The 17,045-nt window shown below is 41.8% G+C and overlaps 5 protein-coding genes across 6 annotated transcripts; 2 read left to right on the plus strand and 3 right to left on the minus strand.

Annotated features, from left to right (window-relative positions):
* Window positions 1-470: 470 nt before the first annotated feature.
* Window positions 471-6,675, minus strand: nr1d2b (nuclear receptor subfamily 1, group D, member 2b). 2 transcript variants are annotated; one of them, XM_084695996.1, is made up of 8 exons: window positions 6,208-6,657; window positions 4,691-4,918; window positions 4,500-4,588; window positions 4,053-4,197; window positions 3,196-3,929; window positions 2,905-3,090; window positions 2,473-2,683; window positions 471-2,169 (listed from the first exon to the last, which is right to left on the minus strand). In XM_084695996.1, the coding sequence occupies exons 1-8, from the start codon at window positions 6,224-6,226 to the stop codon at window positions 1,973-1,975; spliced, it is 1,809 nt and encodes a 602-aa protein (XP_084552122.1). In that variant the 5' UTR covers window positions 6,227-6,657; the 3' UTR covers window positions 471-1,972. The 2 variants fall into 2 exon arrangements, with proteins under 2 accessions (XP_084552122.1, XP_084552123.1); XM_084695997.1 differs by lacking the exon at window positions 2,473-2,683 and having other exon boundaries at window positions 1,981-2,169; window positions 6,208-6,675.
* Window positions 6,676-7,860: 1,185 nt separating this feature from the next.
* rpl15 (ribosomal protein L15) lies at window positions 7,861-10,483 on the minus strand. Its single transcript, XM_084695998.1, has 4 exons — window positions 10,409-10,483; window positions 9,600-9,781; window positions 9,266-9,402; window positions 7,861-8,219 (listed from the first exon to the last, which is right to left on the minus strand). Exons 2-4 carry the CDS (start codon window positions 9,769-9,771, stop codon window positions 7,914-7,916), a joined length of 615 nt encoding a protein of 204 aa, XP_084552124.1. The 5' UTR covers window positions 9,772-9,781; window positions 10,409-10,483; the 3' UTR covers window positions 7,861-7,913.
* Window positions 10,484-10,925: 442 nt separating this feature from the next.
* Window positions 10,926-13,716, plus strand: LOC146295208 (cathepsin K-like). The gene is made up of 8 exons (XM_084695423.1): window positions 10,926-11,044; window positions 11,556-11,676; window positions 11,776-11,898; window positions 12,155-12,304; window positions 12,562-12,786; window positions 12,902-13,067; window positions 13,185-13,290; window positions 13,465-13,716. Exons 1-8 carry the CDS (start codon window positions 11,034-11,036, stop codon window positions 13,562-13,564), a joined length of 1,002 nt encoding a protein of 333 aa, XP_084551549.1. The 5' UTR covers window positions 10,926-11,033; the 3' UTR covers window positions 13,565-13,716.
* Window positions 13,717-14,073: 357 nt separating this feature from the next.
* txnl4a (thioredoxin-like 4A) lies at window positions 14,074-15,834 on the plus strand. Its single transcript, XM_084697192.1, has 4 exons — window positions 14,074-14,211; window positions 14,467-14,646; window positions 14,951-15,054; window positions 15,365-15,834. The coding sequence occupies exons 2-4, from the start codon at window positions 14,494-14,496 to the stop codon at window positions 15,534-15,536; spliced, it is 429 nt and encodes a 142-aa protein (XP_084553318.1). The 5' UTR covers window positions 14,074-14,211; window positions 14,467-14,493; the 3' UTR covers window positions 15,537-15,834.
* Window positions 15,835-16,125: 291 nt separating this feature from the next.
* Window positions 16,126-16,897, minus strand: hsbp1l1 (heat shock factor binding protein 1 like 1). The gene is made up of 4 exons (XM_084695960.1): window positions 16,883-16,897; window positions 16,574-16,660; window positions 16,431-16,497; window positions 16,126-16,265 (listed from the first exon to the last, which is right to left on the minus strand). Exons 1-4 carry the CDS (start codon window positions 16,895-16,897, stop codon window positions 16,171-16,173), a joined length of 264 nt encoding a protein of 87 aa, XP_084552086.1. The 3' UTR covers window positions 16,126-16,170.
* Window positions 16,898-17,045: the final 148 nt, after the last annotated feature.

Consider the following 17,045-nt stretch of genomic DNA (forward strand, 5'->3'; position numbering starts at 1 on the left):
CTTTGTAATATTTATCTCTTGCAAGCTATGTTTAATAAAGGATGGAACAGTTTATTTCTGGAGTGTGTGACCTTTTTGGCTGTAAACAAATTTTGCCTTGTCTTTTTAGTGACCCAAGGACTATTTCTTACAGGTGTACTAGGTGTTTTTTCAAATTTAAATAAAATGTACACCATTAACATAAGTTATTTGTTTTTGGACCAATTAGTGAAGTTAGCCCATGATAGACCATGGATGTTTATCCAGTCACCTGCCTAGTTAATTTTGAAAGTGCCTGCGTTTTTCAAACAGTTTCCAATGATTACTTCCCAGATGTTTGTGTAACAAACCATCTTTCCGGTACGGTTAAGCAGAAGTATGAAGTGAAAGACCGTGGCCTGATTCCTTTTTTTACATTTAGGTTTTACCCACAGTAGGTTATACCTTTCTGCTTGTTACACAAACTAGTTAAAGAACAGACAGAAATATGCTTATGTTTTATTTATTTATTATGATATATTTATAGTATTTATATATAGAAATCTATACTGCAATGATCTTACAGAGGAAAGCAGGGTGCAGAACCACAGCGCAGCAATGTAACGCACAGAAGCTCTCAATAACTTAAGATAGGCATAAAAGCTGGAGGAGAGAAACTGACTGAAGTCATCCACTGACATGACACTAAACACATGGCATGGTGATGTCCTTCACATGCAAATCCACCTACAGCATTGGTAGGATCAGTAATTGATCAAATTACAATCACATACTTGCAATATTACAATCATACTGAATGTCAATACAATCTAGCTATTTCAGAAGTCATCTACAGAACATAGATACTGGTAAATCAAGGACATTTGGACAGTTCTAGTTAAGTTTCCTTATAGTAGGGGATCACATTCTGGAGAATAACTGCTGAGCAGTTTTCCTGCAATGTATCCCTTCCCCATCCCTGCTCTTCACAGCAATATGATGTGTACAACAATTACATGTGATTGAAATCCTCATCTGACATAGCGGTGATAAACATGAATAAGTCGTCCACATTCTGGTCTTGAGATTCGATATCCATCTCCTCAGCCTGATTAGGTCTAGGTATACTGTCCCATGTCATGTGTGATGCCCATGACAGTATCAACATTAACATCTTGTAATGGATCAGTACCGATGGACTTCAGTTTGTTGAAAATCTTGAGGGGAAAAAAAAAACCCTACAGACATTTACAAAATCAGTCCCCCTCTCCATATGACAACTTATAGTATAGCACTAAGTAAACAGTATGAGCAAAATAACAGAAATAAAAAATTGCCTCTGATTGGAATCCATTCTGGTTTGTTTTGAACAAGCATTCTCAAAAGGACATTCTTATGTCTTTCCCACTTTACAGACTCCGCAGGCCATAATCTAGCAGCTTCTAACATTCTACAAATTGTTTTCAGCTTTTCATTTTAGAGAGGTGCTATCAATGCACTTCCAATGTGGTCATGCATTGTCAGTTAAAGCCTAGAGCTTAAATTTAAGACCAACTCCCCTAAGAATAATACAGCAACTGTGATCTCCTCATCCTATACTGGCATGTTCCCAAATGGTTAACATACACTTCAGGTAAAGAAAATGTAGAACCTCTGCAATGAGCAGTCACATATTGCACTTACAAGTGCAAAAAGTCTACACTATAAAATAAAATAAGGTGCCTCTTTGAGAGAACATTTTCTAAACACCCAAACACAAGTAAACACATACATAAACATCCTTTCTGTTTCTGTAAATGTGTGCATTACCACATAAGAGGCCTTCCGGCCGTACAGTACGATAACTTTGAAACCCGTCCCCCATTCTACCATGACACGTTTGCCCATTAGTTTGTTTGGGGAAAAAATGTCACATGAAGTGAGGGTCTGGAATGAGAGTTTTCTTGAGCCCTGGATGGGGGGGGGGGGTCTCTGGCAAATGCCCAGGCCATCGGAGGGGGGGGGGAATCCAGGCTCAGGGGTGGACCTTGAAAGCCAGCAGCTGCTCGGAGTGCATATTGTTGAGGGAGCGCAGGTCGGGCAGCTTGAGCAGCAGCTTGGTAAAGATGGCCGACTCGTTGGGGTGGTTCTTGGTGATGAGGCTCCGTAGTGCTCGGATCAGCGTCTCCTGGAGAGCCTCCACCGAGTTGGCGTTCTCGATCCCTGAGCGGTCTGGAGGAGGAAAAACAAGGCACCAGGATCAGGCTCGGTCTCCCAGTCTCACCATTCACTTTCTGCCAACTTCTGTAGCTCTAGTGAGATGGGTCTAAAGAGTTAGCACAGACAGGAGAAAGGACAGGAAAATGGTGCTACAATGCTTCTGTACAGCTGACACTACACTGAGCAAAACCAAAACAGTACAATTACAAGGCCTAGCTTGTGCACAGCGAGTGTTTCGACCAAAAAATAAAGAAAAAGAACGGAACTAAAAAAAAATACAAAAACGAAGAGAGCAGGTGATGGAGCGGGACGCACCGGCGGAGACCAGAACCACGGCAGTGAACAGACTCATCTCCTCCTCGTTGAGCCCCAGGCCTGTGAGCTTCTCACTGAAGTCAAACATGGAATTCTGCAGGTCTCCAGCTCCCATGGCCCTCAGTGCCTCCACGCTGTACTTCTTACCACCCAGGAAGGTCACTGTGCGGTCCTTGACTTCAAACAGCGAGGCAAAGCGCACAACTAACACCTGCCAAAGTCAACGCAGCACACCGTAAGTCTGGAGGAAACTTTGCCTTGACCAATAATCATTATTTCAAGCCGTTGGATGTCCAGGTACTTAAAGCTTAGTTCAGTCATTTATACGGCTTCCACACTGAGTCGATATAAAGACTAAGACCAAGGTGGCTGGTAAGACGAGAAGGAAGAGAAGGGGGTGGGGAGGGGTATGTTAATAAAATAATAGTGTACCTCAAAGGTGCCAGCCTTCAGCAGGCTGACCTGGTCATGCTGAGAGAGCTCCCTGAAGCCAGGGATGCGCTTGGCAAACTCCACCACCTCCCTGACGGCCGGGGTGAAGCTGTGGGAGAACTCCTCCCAAATGCCGTGGCCTGACTTGTGAGGATCCACATGAGGGGACATGTTCATAGGACACACCTGAGGGTGGAGAGATGCACAAAGACCTGGGTTACCATGATGCCCACACTCACATACATAGATTTAGTCATTTGTTCATATTTTTTTTTTTTTTTTATTGTTCACCAGATGCATTCTGTTGCCCCCGCTCCACAACGGCCCGGTGAAGCCCCCGTGGAAGGCTGCTTCCCCTGGGTTGTGGCCTCTTGGACAGCCAAATGCACGGGCTGGATGCTGGCCGCTGGTGCTGTTGTTGTTGTTGGGTGGCCTGTAGGGGCACTGGCTGGGGGTGCTGTCATCCTGTCGATGGGTCTCAGGATGTTGTGGTCCAGTGTTGGTCGGTCTCTCCGGCACTTCCAACGAGTACAGGTTGTTCTGGTGGTTCCAGGCTTCCTTCTCGTCCATCCTCATGCTGCTGCTTCGCCCAATCACGTGCTCTTCTGCCACTGGGGAGGGCGGGGCCTCGGCAGGGGGGATGGCTTGTTCCTGGTTGTACATGAAGGTCTCCTGGTGAGCCCTGGTCACCTTGCCGATGACCTCCTCCTCCCCGCTGTCGGACGCGCTAGACGATGCCAAGCTTGGACTGGTATCCATGGCAACTGGAGGCTTGGGACCAGTGCTGGTCCCTGATTTGTTGGACTGGGGAGGGGAGGCCAGCGAGCAGGAGCTTGAGGGGGGACTTGTGTTTTCTGGGGTGGACTCCACTGGGCAGGCCAGGGCCTGGCTGACCAGGGGGAGGGACTGGTTGTCATGGAGCTCGTTGTTGAGATGACTGTTGTTCATCATGTTGTTCATGGCACTCTGCATCTCCAGCAGCATGCGCTGCTTCTCTCGCTTGGGGATGCGGCCAAAACGCACAGCTGAGGAAAGAAAATAAGTTTTTTGGGGGATCAAAACAGGCGTGCTTTAACACTATATGGTCATGCTACTACAAAACACAGATGTTTCAGCGCCAATGAGGGAGGGGTTAACGGGCCACTCACAGTCTCTGGACATCCCCACCATGAGACACTTCTTGAAGCGGCACTGCTGGCAACGGTTCCTGTTGATCCTCATGATGGGGCAGCTCTCGTTCTTAAGGCATTTCTTATACTGGATGTTCTGCTGGATACTCCTTCTGAAGAAGCCCTGGAGGTTGGCACGCAAACATCCCAGACTTTAGGGGTCAATGGTCACTAACACATTTGAGGGGTTGAACATAAAGGGGCTGAATGTCTTCTGAGGGAGCGGGGGTGACTGCGCATTGTTTTCACCAAGAATCTCTCAAACATTAAAGTAGGCCATGAGACTGCAACGTCGGGTGATATAAATACCTCCAGCTGAACCGTTTTAAACAGTGTGGATTTCATGCAGGTGACCCAGTTCAAGTGCAAGTCCATGGCCTCCATCAGTAACTCTCTAACACACACACACATATAAATCCCCCTCACCTTGCAGCCCTCACAGGCATGGACCCCATAGTGGAAGCCCGAGGCCACGTCCCCACAGACCTTACACAACAACACCAGGCCGTTGATCTCTGAAAGGAAGAGAAACCATAGGCAACATGACACACCTGCAGTCACCAAGGACTCATTTCACTGGAGTTCACAAAAGCCTATTGTTGAGGTAAACCACTCACTCGCAATGCCACATTTGACAGCGGAGGACGAGCGTCCTGCCTTCTGAGAAGGAGCGCGGGGTTGGCCTGCTGTCGCTAGGAGCGGGTTTGCCGGTCGGCCCTGGCGACAGTTTGGGGAGGAGGTACGAGGCGGAGAGGAGGACTGGTAGCTGCCATTGGAGCTGTCGCTGTGACAAGACTCTGGGCTTGAAGAAGAGCTTGTGGAGCTGATGTAGGCTATGACGCCACCTGGTGGATAGCAAGAAGAAGAACATGTGACTGGGTGATCGAAACAATACGTTCTGTTATGCAAAATGTGCATTTTCGACAGCAACAGTAATTACACTTTTGAAAAAGGCAGATGGTATCTCAGTCTATTCAGCTCTATTTAGAGTTTCCTCAGCCAGTGAAAATAAAAACTATTCAGACCTCTTCTTAACACAGGCTGACCTGATTTCTCCCTCTCCATTCTCAATGCTTAGATAACACCTATTACATAACGTCGGTTTCAGAAGGGTATGTTGTCTATTCTGTTACAAACGAATAAAACTATTAAATACTCAATAAACAACATTAACTTATTCAATAGTTAATGGAGGTAGCTCCAGTTTTATGGGGGGAGCAGAACCCCAAATAAATGATACAAAAATAAAAAGATTGCAATTTTGGCTATTATTTTCTCATTTAGGTTTTTAAATTGTCACCTTATTTTGAAAATACACATGGAATAAGATTTTACATTTAAGAAAACAATATGGTGGGGGCAATACATAAAGAAACATAGCTAATTATTAGCTAGTTATGTGACCAAATTCAGAAACCGGCAAGATAACTGGTGCTGAAATAAAAAATATTAGGAAACATTTGTAAATTCAAAATCACTGGATCTTAAAATCATACCAAATGTATATAGCTAAACTGAAAATAAAATATATGATCTGGGAATGACGGCATCGTGTCTAACCAACAAGTCAGTGAATTATTATATTCTCGTTTCAAAGATAATTATGCAATTCAAATTACATAAGCCTTCAAGTGAAAACTACGCTTATGTATAAGGTGCAACGCCAAAATGTAGGCCTTCATTTATTAGAACACGCCCCCACGTGGACTGGGCATGTTTCCTACAGTAAAAGAGAGGAGAAAGTGGGTCAGCGGTCTTTGCTGCAAGAGCCTCACGTGTATGTGCAGCTGGTCAACACAGCAGCTAGCAGAGAAAGATTATGAAATACCAACGTCACATCGTTTTTCGTCCAATCAGAAAAGACGCACAGTGAACGTAAACACAGAGGCACAAGGCTAGGCTACCCGGTCCATGTGAGAAGGAAGCTGCAGCGCCGCTTGAGCCAAATAGTTCTACAATATCAACATCCTCTATGGCACTTCTAACCCAGTTTTAATTACACGTTACTAAAAGTCCATAAACATTGGTAATACGACACACTAACACTTTACTTGAATTGCCATCAGTAAATGAGACCATTAGACTGGTAGCCTGACCACACATGTACAACTAAGCTGAGTGATAAAGACCTTACCAGCTTTTGTCGATTCCATGTCCTCTTGACAGAGAACCTCCGTTGCTACCTGAATTTGAATGCCGTTTTTAATATTAGTTCAGCAACTTGAGAAGTCGCTGGTTGGTTTTAGATGAGTAGGCTAGTTAGCTGTCAAAACTGCCGTGTTTTCCTTTAACGTCGCATAAGCTACAGAAACATCAAAGGCAACATCGAATCGATAAGTACAGTAGGCTTTTGTACTAATATATTATTAAATTTTCTTTCAAGCAGTTACTCCGTAACCTAAGATAGGAGGTTTATATCCAACCACAGAATACATCTAATTTCGTCGAAAGAATCAAACCTGGCCCATTCCAAATTCGATGTTTACCATTCCAAAAACAGTCTTAAATACTCGCTTGTACTACAACTGACTGGAGAGGTGCACTCGGCAATCATGTGACCCATTTCAGTGACTCCTCCTTCATACAGCCTACCACTAGTGTTACTAGGTGTGTTCGACTTCATGCAACACCAGCGGCGCCGAAGCGGTCTGCCTTCAAGCTGAGAATGCCATTGGCTGCTTCAAGTTAGCCGGGCTGCCGGCGATGCCGGCGCTGCATGTAGTCGAACGCACCTACTGACACACTTTTACAATTTAAAGTTAATGAAGGTTGTTATAAAGACAATAGATAAAAGAAAATTTAAAAAACAAACCATTTATCAATAGTTAATGATAGCACTTTTTAACGGTAATAATCACAAATCCAAAGCAAATCAAAGCCAGCCATCTTTTTCGATTCCGTCTTTAGACGGTAAGACTGTCATCCTTAATTATTCTGAACAACATTTGTCAATAAATAATCCATGTGAAAAACCACAGAATAATAAATGAACACAATCTGAAGCCATTTAAGAATTAAGGACAGTTTAGAATGTACTTACTATAGTTACAGGACCAGCAGTGCACTGGCTTCAGGTCCAGGTAAGCATATCTTACAGTTTTTCCTTCATAATAGGTGTCAACAAGGGCAACATAAACGGAAACGTGATCTTGGAGTATTGTGGCCATTTCGATCCAGGAAGTGTTCTACTATTTCTTTGACCACTGCACTAAAAGATTTGACAAGGAACAATGGCTCCAATTGTTTATCCATTTACAAAAAAAAATCTGTGTCCACTTTGCCCATCTAGTTTTTTTTTTAATTGGGAGGGTCATGGCTACCAGGTTTATGGTGACATTGGTAAATCGGGATGAAAACCTAATACATTTGTGACAATCACATTTGTCACTGCTTCAACATGACCTTTCCTTTCAAACAAAGCCTTTTTAACGGGAAAAAAACCCTTGTACATGGGGAAATGTTTTTTTGAGTTTGTTGATTATAAAGTGGGAACCAACTCTTAATTAAATGCCCGGGATTTTAGAGGGGGTCAGCAAGCAGTTGTTTGTATACATTTTCACAACACAGCAAACAGCAATATGATTATCAAGCTTGTTACATTACTGTTACACCAGAATATTCTTACATACTGTAGGTTCAGGTGTACTTTCTGTGAAATATATGTTCTAATCACGTCCTTTTACATTATCATTCTACAGCGCAAACTAATCCTATAGGCCATTTAAGATTGAAATCAACTTATTTTTCAATTACCTCTCAAAGTAAACTGATCACGCAACACAAACAGCACCATAAAAAGGTTGTTTATTCTTTTGAATGTACAGACATTTTGAACGCTCCCTAGCGGTAACGATGCAGCTGCAGGGTGTTGCGTCTCCTCCAGGCTGCACGGCGGGAGCCACCAATGGTCAGGTGGAACTTGTGGCCCTTGCCCAAGCCTCTGCTCTTCTTGCCTGCAGATGTCAGGCCGCGCATCTCCCTGTGCTTGTGCACTGGTTTGGTGATCCATTGGGTTTCAGGGTTGCGCCTGATGGCCTTGTGGAAGATGTCCACCAGGATCACCTCAAAGAACTTGTAGGTCGAGTCTTCACCCACCCAGTATGAGGCAAGGACCCTCAGGCCTCCGCAGTGACGACCAGCACGCTCCTACAAAGTATAGAGAGGGTCAGCACTGGAAGTCAACATGAGAACGTGTCACAATACTTTAGCGACACAGATCAAGCTATTGTAGGAATATCAGATGGAACGAGGAGATAGGGGATTTCAGTGTTTCCCACAGATTAGAAAGCAATTTGTGGTGGGGGTCACCCTGTGGGAGGGGGGGGGGTTGTTCCATTTCAGACAGGGTTCAAAATTCAAAATTATTCCTTCATTTATTTGTAACACAAAACGTATTAAATAATATTTATCAAAAATGAACCACACGCCAAACCCAAAATACACATTCAACACACTATATACAATTCACATCTCATTCAAGTTCTATCTGCCAGAAACAGAAGAATAGAAATGAGTTCCCTTGTCCTGAGACCTGCTTTCTTGCCTGCCTGTTTCTACATCTGTTTGTCCACCTCACCTGTTGCTTCAGCTGGCTCTCTCACAGCAGCATGTTGGATGCTGTCCTCTCCTACTCTTCAATGCCTAACGAATCTCTCTCCCTGACCCCATCTTTCTGCTTGAGCAGCGCTAGAATCTATGCGTCGTTGCTAATGTGTGCTGATGTTGTGACTGTCTGTATGTGAGAGACGCGTGAGTGACCGAGAGACGGAGGGAGAGCAGGGAAAGGAAATTGTTTTAAATAACGTTAACAACATTTTAAAAAGAATAACTAAATGCAATGTGGCAGCCAGTGTTGATTCTGTGGCGCACCACCACAAATGAGTTTATGTGTGGGAAACACTGGATTATTCATAGGTTACTTTGATATACTACCAACACTCCTTCAGTCTCAGACAAAGACAATTGCCTTTGGTCGTGATGTATTTTTTTATAAAAAAAGTAAATTCAAATTAAATAGGTTACCAAACTGCAATAATAAACTCCAATTAATATAAATACATACAGCCTGGATACTATGCAAAGGTTTGCAGCAATTATACACCCAAGCTACTTTTCTTCAGGCACATGGGTCAATTCAAAAGGACATGGTACAGGTGGTACAACTACTGGGAGGGTGCAACTGGATGTCTTACCTCAGCAGTGGACTGCAGACTGCGTGCAAACTTGATCTGGTTGACACCATGATGCACTGGCTTGCCATAGGTAGCACCCTTTGGCACGGGGCGTTTACGACCTCCACGGCGCACACGGACACGGTAGATGACATAGCCTGGCATGAGAGGGGAAAAAGGGATTTGGAACTAAGAAACGTCATAGCTTGCAGTAACAGGAGACTTACACACAGCAGAAAGTTAACAGGTGTTGAGATGAGCATCTTGTATTCATACACATACTCACCGATGCTAAGAGCATTGTGATAAGATTGCATAACGTGATGCTAGCCATTACTAACAATCAAGAACCCACCTTGTTTTGCCTTGTATCCCAGCCTGCGGGCCTTATCTGGTCTAGTTGGTCTGGGCGCACGGTGGAGACCGGAGAGCTGACGGTACTGCCAGCAACGGACGCGAAGAAGGAAGCGCATCACATCGGACTGCTTCTTGCGCCATAACTCCTGCATGTACTTGTACGCTCCCATGTTGGATTATCTGAAATACAATTTGACATGTGAGCCACTATCACAACCAGAACCTGGCTAGCTAGTTAGCTTCCGTGGAGATGGCTGTGTTTACAACATGGCTACCCTGTTAAGACTGTCATTTTTTGAGTGTACATGCTTTGCAAACCAGCTACATGTGCATGACTGATGATTTATCTCCAGAACTCAAAGTTGTATCAGAACTAGGCTACCAACTAGTTACAGCAACAGTGCCGAGTGAAACAATCGCAAGGGCCATGATGCATACACGGGCACTAGGTACATGGGTCAACTGACGCTAGCCCATACAGAAGATTAATTGTCAGAAAAAAAGCTAACAATTACACCATATTTCCGATTTCAGGTTTTACAACACAAGTACTAGTCACATCATAAAAGACGAGCCCGTCTGTTTAGGCCACGGCAATAGCCAGGGAGTCGATACCACCTCAGCGCCTTTGAGTGTTGAGACTATACATATCACATATCCAAAGATTAAAATTCAAAAATGTGTTATGGCACACTCTTATATGAACAACCGATACACTACAAATACAGTCAATCAGTTAGATGATTTAATCCATCGTTGATTTTAGTTGGATTGCACACAGTGAATCGCATGAAAATGTTCGCTTACATGATGGCGTACCAGCCGGAAAGGAAGAGAAAATGTTCCCAGCATGCTTTATGAAAATGTTGGTGACGATTTTCCTGTTCATGGAGTTTGCATTTGGGAAATGTAGTTCAGGCAAATATTCTGCTGCCCAAAATGTTACAAAAATTGATAATTACATTCCACATTGGTAGAGGATAATAAAGAATCAAAATAAAGCTAAAACAGATTTTAAAAGCCCAGAAATATACAAAACTAAATTTACTACATATTGTTCTTAAGTTTGCCAGCCATATCTGAATCCAAAATCAATATCACATTGCAGAACATATTTGATGTAAAAATAAAATCCCCTTTTAATACAATGTTATGGGCTTTGTTTATGGTGCGTACAGTTGTTACAGAGTAAATAATTACAGAGTAAATAATTATCATTGGCTACAGCATGTTTGCAAATCAAACATAAAGAGTTCAAATTGGATCCACATGACATGGGAGAGACTGTGAAATACAGTCAAAGTAAACAGTTACTTGCAGGAAACCCAACTTCCTCTTTATGCTTGTGTCAGTGCTCTGACAGGAATGTTAGAGCTTAGAATTTAATTCTCTTTTTCTGAACAGCGGACACTTGGTCTCTGAATATACACACATGCAGCTAAGGTAAGGCAAAACCTCCTGCTTTGATTTCTAAGGTGAAGAAAGTAAATGGAAACAGATGAAGATGATGTCAAAATGAGCTGGAGATAACGTCAATATAGATAACAAATAACTGAAAACCCAGACCCAAGATAGTCCAATGTAATGCATTCTGTTCATCCTATCAGAATAATATTTCAGTACTAACATTACTGCCTAATAATTTTGATTTTTGGTATACTAAAGATGTAGTAGCAATGATCTTGAGTTCTGCTTCAGTTTACAGTTAAGCAGGCTTCATCAAATTTCTATTTGTAGATTTGCATGGAATAAAACATTTGCATTTCTACTGTTCAAGTAAACAACTGTATTGAAATATGTCATTTGTACATAATAAATATTAGTACAAACAACAGTTTGTAGAATTGATGAGGTAGGCCTATTTGACAAGGCACAGTCAAGGGAACTTGCATTTTCTGCTAACGGTGAAACAGGTTGTGGTTTGTGTGAAAAAAAACTACTTTTGGTTTACCAGGGTGTTGTCTTTGTTTGCGTGGCATCTTTTCATCTTTGTGGTCACTGGGCATTACATCTCTGACCTCAATGGCCAATGGAAAAAATGGAAAGAGAAGTATCAGAAGTCTTATGGCAATAAGGTACAGTAGGATTACCACATTGATGCTTCTGACCGTGCATAGTGGAGGGGAAGCAATGTGTTTATATAATGTTGATGTGTTTGTGACTGTATGTTTCAGGTAGAGGATTTACACCGGAAAATGGTGTGGGAAAAAAATTTGAGACTGGTGCATAAACATAATGAAGAAACCTCTGCTGGACAACACTCCTTTGCCATGGGTGTAAACCACTTGACTGATATGGTACTTAACTCTATACATGTTCACTCTGTGGCCAAACATGCAGGTGTTTCACGCTGAATGCTTTGATGAACGTGAAAACCTACCACCTGCTAACTAGAAAGAGGATTCAACCCCTCAACCACACGTTTAAAAAATATTCTTATGTGTTCTTTATACCATCAGCCTTATACTATAACATGCATGGAAGGCTACCTGAATTACACCTGTGGACTGCAATCTAATGTTTTAACACTCACATTCTTGTTTGTACATTCAGACAGCTGAGGAAGTTAACATTTTGTTGAATGGCCTGAAACAAGAGGACCTAAACCATGACAACTGGATGTTAAACCCTTTGATGGACATACCATTGCCAATGAGTGTGGACTGGAGGGAGAGAGGCATGGTCAGTCCGGTCCAAAATCAGGTACAGTACATATGCTGCTGGTATCAAAAGGGGTCACCAGTATCCACAGCATACTGTGCATTCACTACAAACAGAGATCAAATGAAAATAACATACTGTCATTTTCTTTATTTCAATGTTACCATTTTGTGTGATTCTCAACAGTTACAATGATGTGATTCCTAAATCAGAGTCCTGTCCAGAGTGTTTACTGTCTCCCTCAATTTCGCTCTATTCACGTCTCTCTCTCTTTCACACACCCCCACACACACACCAAGGGAATGTGTGGATCCTGCTGGGCATTCAGTTCCATAGGTGCGCTTGAAGGACAGATGAAGAGAAGAAATGGAAGCCTAGTTCCTCTCAGCCCCCAGAACCTGGTGGACTGTAGCACCAGGTTTGGCAACCATGGCTGCAAGGGCGGCTACCTCTCCAAGTCCTACTTATATGTCATCAGCAACAGAGGCATTGATTCTGAAAGCTTTTATCCTTATGAGCACAAGGTTGGTGCTCACCTTTTCAGGGTCATCGTGGTGCCCATAATTGTAAAAGATCATTTCAAACTCTTTAAAACAATGACATGGATGATATGTCACATTTTTTTCCCCCTCTTAAAAGGATGGACAATGCCGCTACTCCACACAGGGAAAAGCTGGTTTCTGCTTTGGCTTTCACATCCTGCCTCAGGGCATGGAGGGAGCCCTGCAAGTGGCTGTAGCCACTGTGGGACCTGTGGCCGTGGGCATCAATGCCATGCTACCGTCTTTCCACCATTATAGAGGAGGTAGTCATGGTGACAGTCCAGTCCAGACTGACACCTGAATGATGACATTCACTAGTTAAGACACATATGAGCACATATTTTGATCAGTTTATGAATTCTGCTCTTATCTCTATGCAGGTTTATATGATGATCCAGCATGTAGCCCCAAAATAACCAATCATGCGGTTTTAGTGGTGGGCTATGGCAACGACAAGGGGCAAGACTTCTGGCTTGTGAAGAACAGGTAATGCTAAAAAATGCTGCCAAAAATATCTTGGAACTTAGCTTGATAATGGAAGTAAGAAAATAAATATGTATGGTCCGCAAACATTCATGCATATCAATAGTTCAAAATCAATTGATTTGGTTACCGAATTGTGATAAATCATGTTTAACTTTGAGTGTTTGATGCTTACAGTTGGGGAACTGGATGGGGAGAAGAAGGGTTTATCCGAATTGGCAGAAACAAGGGGAACCTTTGTGGCATCAGCAACTTTGCTATTTACCCTACTATGTGAGAACAGACCAGCTCTCCTTGCCTGTCATTGTGTCATCTTGTCAAACAGGCCTACATGTCTTTAGTCCAATGCCTCAAATGAACAATCATTTTGAAATGTGTGTGTAGTTGTGGCCATACTTGTGAAAGGTATCCTATGTTAATTAATCTCAATCATGTTTTTATTTTTCTAATTTGTATTCTTTGTGTACAATATTAACTAATTGTTGTTGTGTACAATAATAAATAATTGTTGTAAAGATTCTTAAAATCTTAAATAAAAAGTACATTTGCAAAAAAGGTTTGTTACTTTGATTATCTTTTACATTTTCACCAGACATTTAGAGACAAATCAGAGAGCATTCAAATAAATCATTTTGCAATTATAAAAATTTTGCTGGCCAAATAGTGTGGTGTGCACTCGTTCTTGAGTGCACCAAATCAAATTTGTTAATAGCCAATGGGGTTTACAAAATAAAAATTATCATTTGATAGCACGGAGGTCGTGACGCAGTTAGTAAGGGTCGGTCCCATGTTAATGACGTACTACTTAGTAAAACATCCAAAATAGTGAAGAACGTTAGTCAACGTTTATCTTCATCCCATTCTGAATATACATCATTTTGTTTTATTAACTATTCCATCTAGGGATAAGCACATTCTCTCACGGTAAGAATAGTTAAAATGTAATATAACTATTGATAACGTTCTTCTTGTGAGAGCTCAACGTAAACAAAAATAGCATGCTAGCTTGTTATCGTTTATCTAGCCACACATGTAGTCTAGCCACTAGAACTAGTAGGCTACTACTGTATTGTAGGCATGTGCTGGGTTGATCTGTCTTGGCAGCTAGCAATTAAGATAACTAGCTAACTATGGCTCCAAATTATCCAGTGTTTTAATCATATGAATTCCTTTTACCAGGGTGAGGTTTGACAGTACGAGATCAAAATGTCGTACATGCTACCCCATCTTCACAACGGCTGGCAGGTTGACCAAGCTATACTATCCGAGGAAGACCGAGTCCTTGTTATTCGATTTGGACATGATTGGGACCCAACCTGTATGAAAATGGACGAAGTTCTATACAGCATTGCAGAAAAGGTAGCTAGATAGTTTTTTTTATTAGTTTTTTTACCATATGTGTTTGTGTGCGTGTGTTCATGTAGGATGCCCTTTACAACATAATCACTTCTATCAGAAGCGAAACTCTATCCCAGGGGAAATGTAAACTTAACATTTTGAACATCTTCCAACAACCCACTGCTTGCACCCAGATTAAGTGGGTTATTGGCAAGACATCCGTTGAGCCATTGTGGCATTGGTTGGCCAATGCATTTATTGTCTATGAAATTGTCTTTACTAGATATCTTACCACTGTCCCTGATGACCGAAATACTCTTTTTAGGTGAAGAACTTTGCAGTAATTTATCTGGTGGACATTACCGAGGTTCCAGACTTCAACAAGATGTACGAGTTATATGATCCCTGCACAGTCATGTTCTTCTTCAGGTCAGTGCTGGCCCACTTTCTGCTTCTGGTACAGTCATTACTTTTAATGGTTATATAATTGTAATGCACAGGTATTGGTACTTGCTACCCTGTGATTAAGCAAGCAAAAAAATCATCATTGTATTTATCATTAATCATGACTGAGGATTTAGTCAAGGTATGGTGGACTTAAATGCCCTTATGTGTCATGCAGGATCTCAGTTGCCCTCTAGACAATCCCCTGTACTGAGTGCTCCTTTGTTCAAACTCCTGGAATTGGTATAAAATCTCAGCACTGATTACTGACTGGCATACCATTTTTTCCCCTCAGGAACAAACACATAATGATTGATCTGGGAACAGGTAACAATAATAAGATCAACTGGACCATGGAGGACAAGCAGGAGATGATAGACATAGTTGAAACTGTGTATCGAGGTGCACGAAAAGGAAGAGGTCTGGTTGTATCACCAAAAGACTACTCTACAAAATACAGATACTGATACCATTTTGCAGCAGGCCCATGTGTGGTTGCTGTCCTTTGAGACATTTTGGACAAAGAGCTTGGAAGGCGTTTTTGTTTTTTCATCTACATGATCCAAGTTATGTTTTACTCAGTCTAAAGTTACCCCAGGCAGAAGCAAAACACATCTTTGATTCAATACATGTATTCCAACCATGTTTGCCTAGTAATCATTGTTTTTATCTAATGTTTTCTACTTTTATTCAGCAATTGATGAGTTTGACAATTTAAATTCTCAGGATGAATAAATTGCATTAATAAAGATGTTGTAAAGCTGATTTGTGTTCACTTGATAGTTGTCTGTAGATCATAATGTGGAATGTTTGAGATATACAGGCACTGATGTCTAAACAGTTATCTATACTTTATAGACTGGGACAGAACAGGTATTGACACACATTTGTTAATTAAACAAGCATGGAGTAGTCGAAGTGCTTCAATAAACACGTTTGTGATACCCATTGTAAAAATGATATATAAATAAACGGATGTTCTAGTTACATAGTCCATCCATTAAATTTTCCTTCAGATTTAGTTGACAGCAACGACAATACAATGTTCACATCATCGCCCCCGTCTGGTTCCTGAACTTTGGATGTATTACTGTGGTTGTTTCATTTAGGACTTTGATGCTCCCCCATACCTGCTTGTGCCATCAGATCTGCAACATTTTGTCCAAGGTCTTCTATACGTGTTCCCATCTCGTCTGGTAAGCGAGTTAAGGCAGATAAACTGTCTAAAGGTCGACTTAATTGTGTGAGACCTCACAGGTGTAATTATTGTCCCCAGGTGTAACATTATTAGTGAACTGTCAACATTCCACTAGGTGCCAGCCCCAAGAATTGTTACAGATGACCTAATGGTTAAAGGATATTTTTAGAAACGAGCTGGTCAGACAGGTTTTGAAATTTACTTTGGAGATTCTGCATTGTTGCTTCCATCTGCAAAAATATGTAACAGAAACACATGTTTATTGTATTGAATTGCTATAACAAACTTTAGTCTTACACAACTTACCTTTTCCGTCAATTCTCTTTTCGCCTTCGAGTCTGTTTCTGACATGGTTGTCTGCCTTGTTACTAGCTTTTTTGGCAAGTGTTTCAACTGAAATCAGGGACAGTCGCTGACGTTACAACAGTCCAATGTTTTGCCATGCTACGCAGAATTCTACTTTGTCTCACTAGCAACTTTTCAGAAAAGTCAAGCCAACTGGTTTTATGATATCCGTTAACCCTTTAACACACAGTTGTGTAGTGCTCTATGCTTCTGTAAAGTGAGGGGAGCGTTGTATAGGCCTATTCATTTGGGTTTGACTGAATCACACACTGGCGAAAAACCCATTCTTACGTAAGAGATTATGCCCGAGGTTTAGAGTGACAGATGACAGTTTTCATCAGAAAAGGTTACATCACCCTTTTCCAATGTTATTTCTCTAAAAAATAGACAGTTCATTATGAGAACATGTGGATTTAGGCTACACAAGAAGGCG

The sequence above is a fragment of the Hypomesus nipponensis genome, chromosome 4 (assembly GCF_054491055.1).
Source record: "Hypomesus nipponensis isolate SF chromosome 4, ASM5449105v1, whole genome shotgun sequence".
In the NCBI taxonomy this organism is placed as follows: Eukaryota; Metazoa; Chordata; class Actinopteri; order Osmeriformes; family Osmeridae; genus Hypomesus; species Hypomesus nipponensis.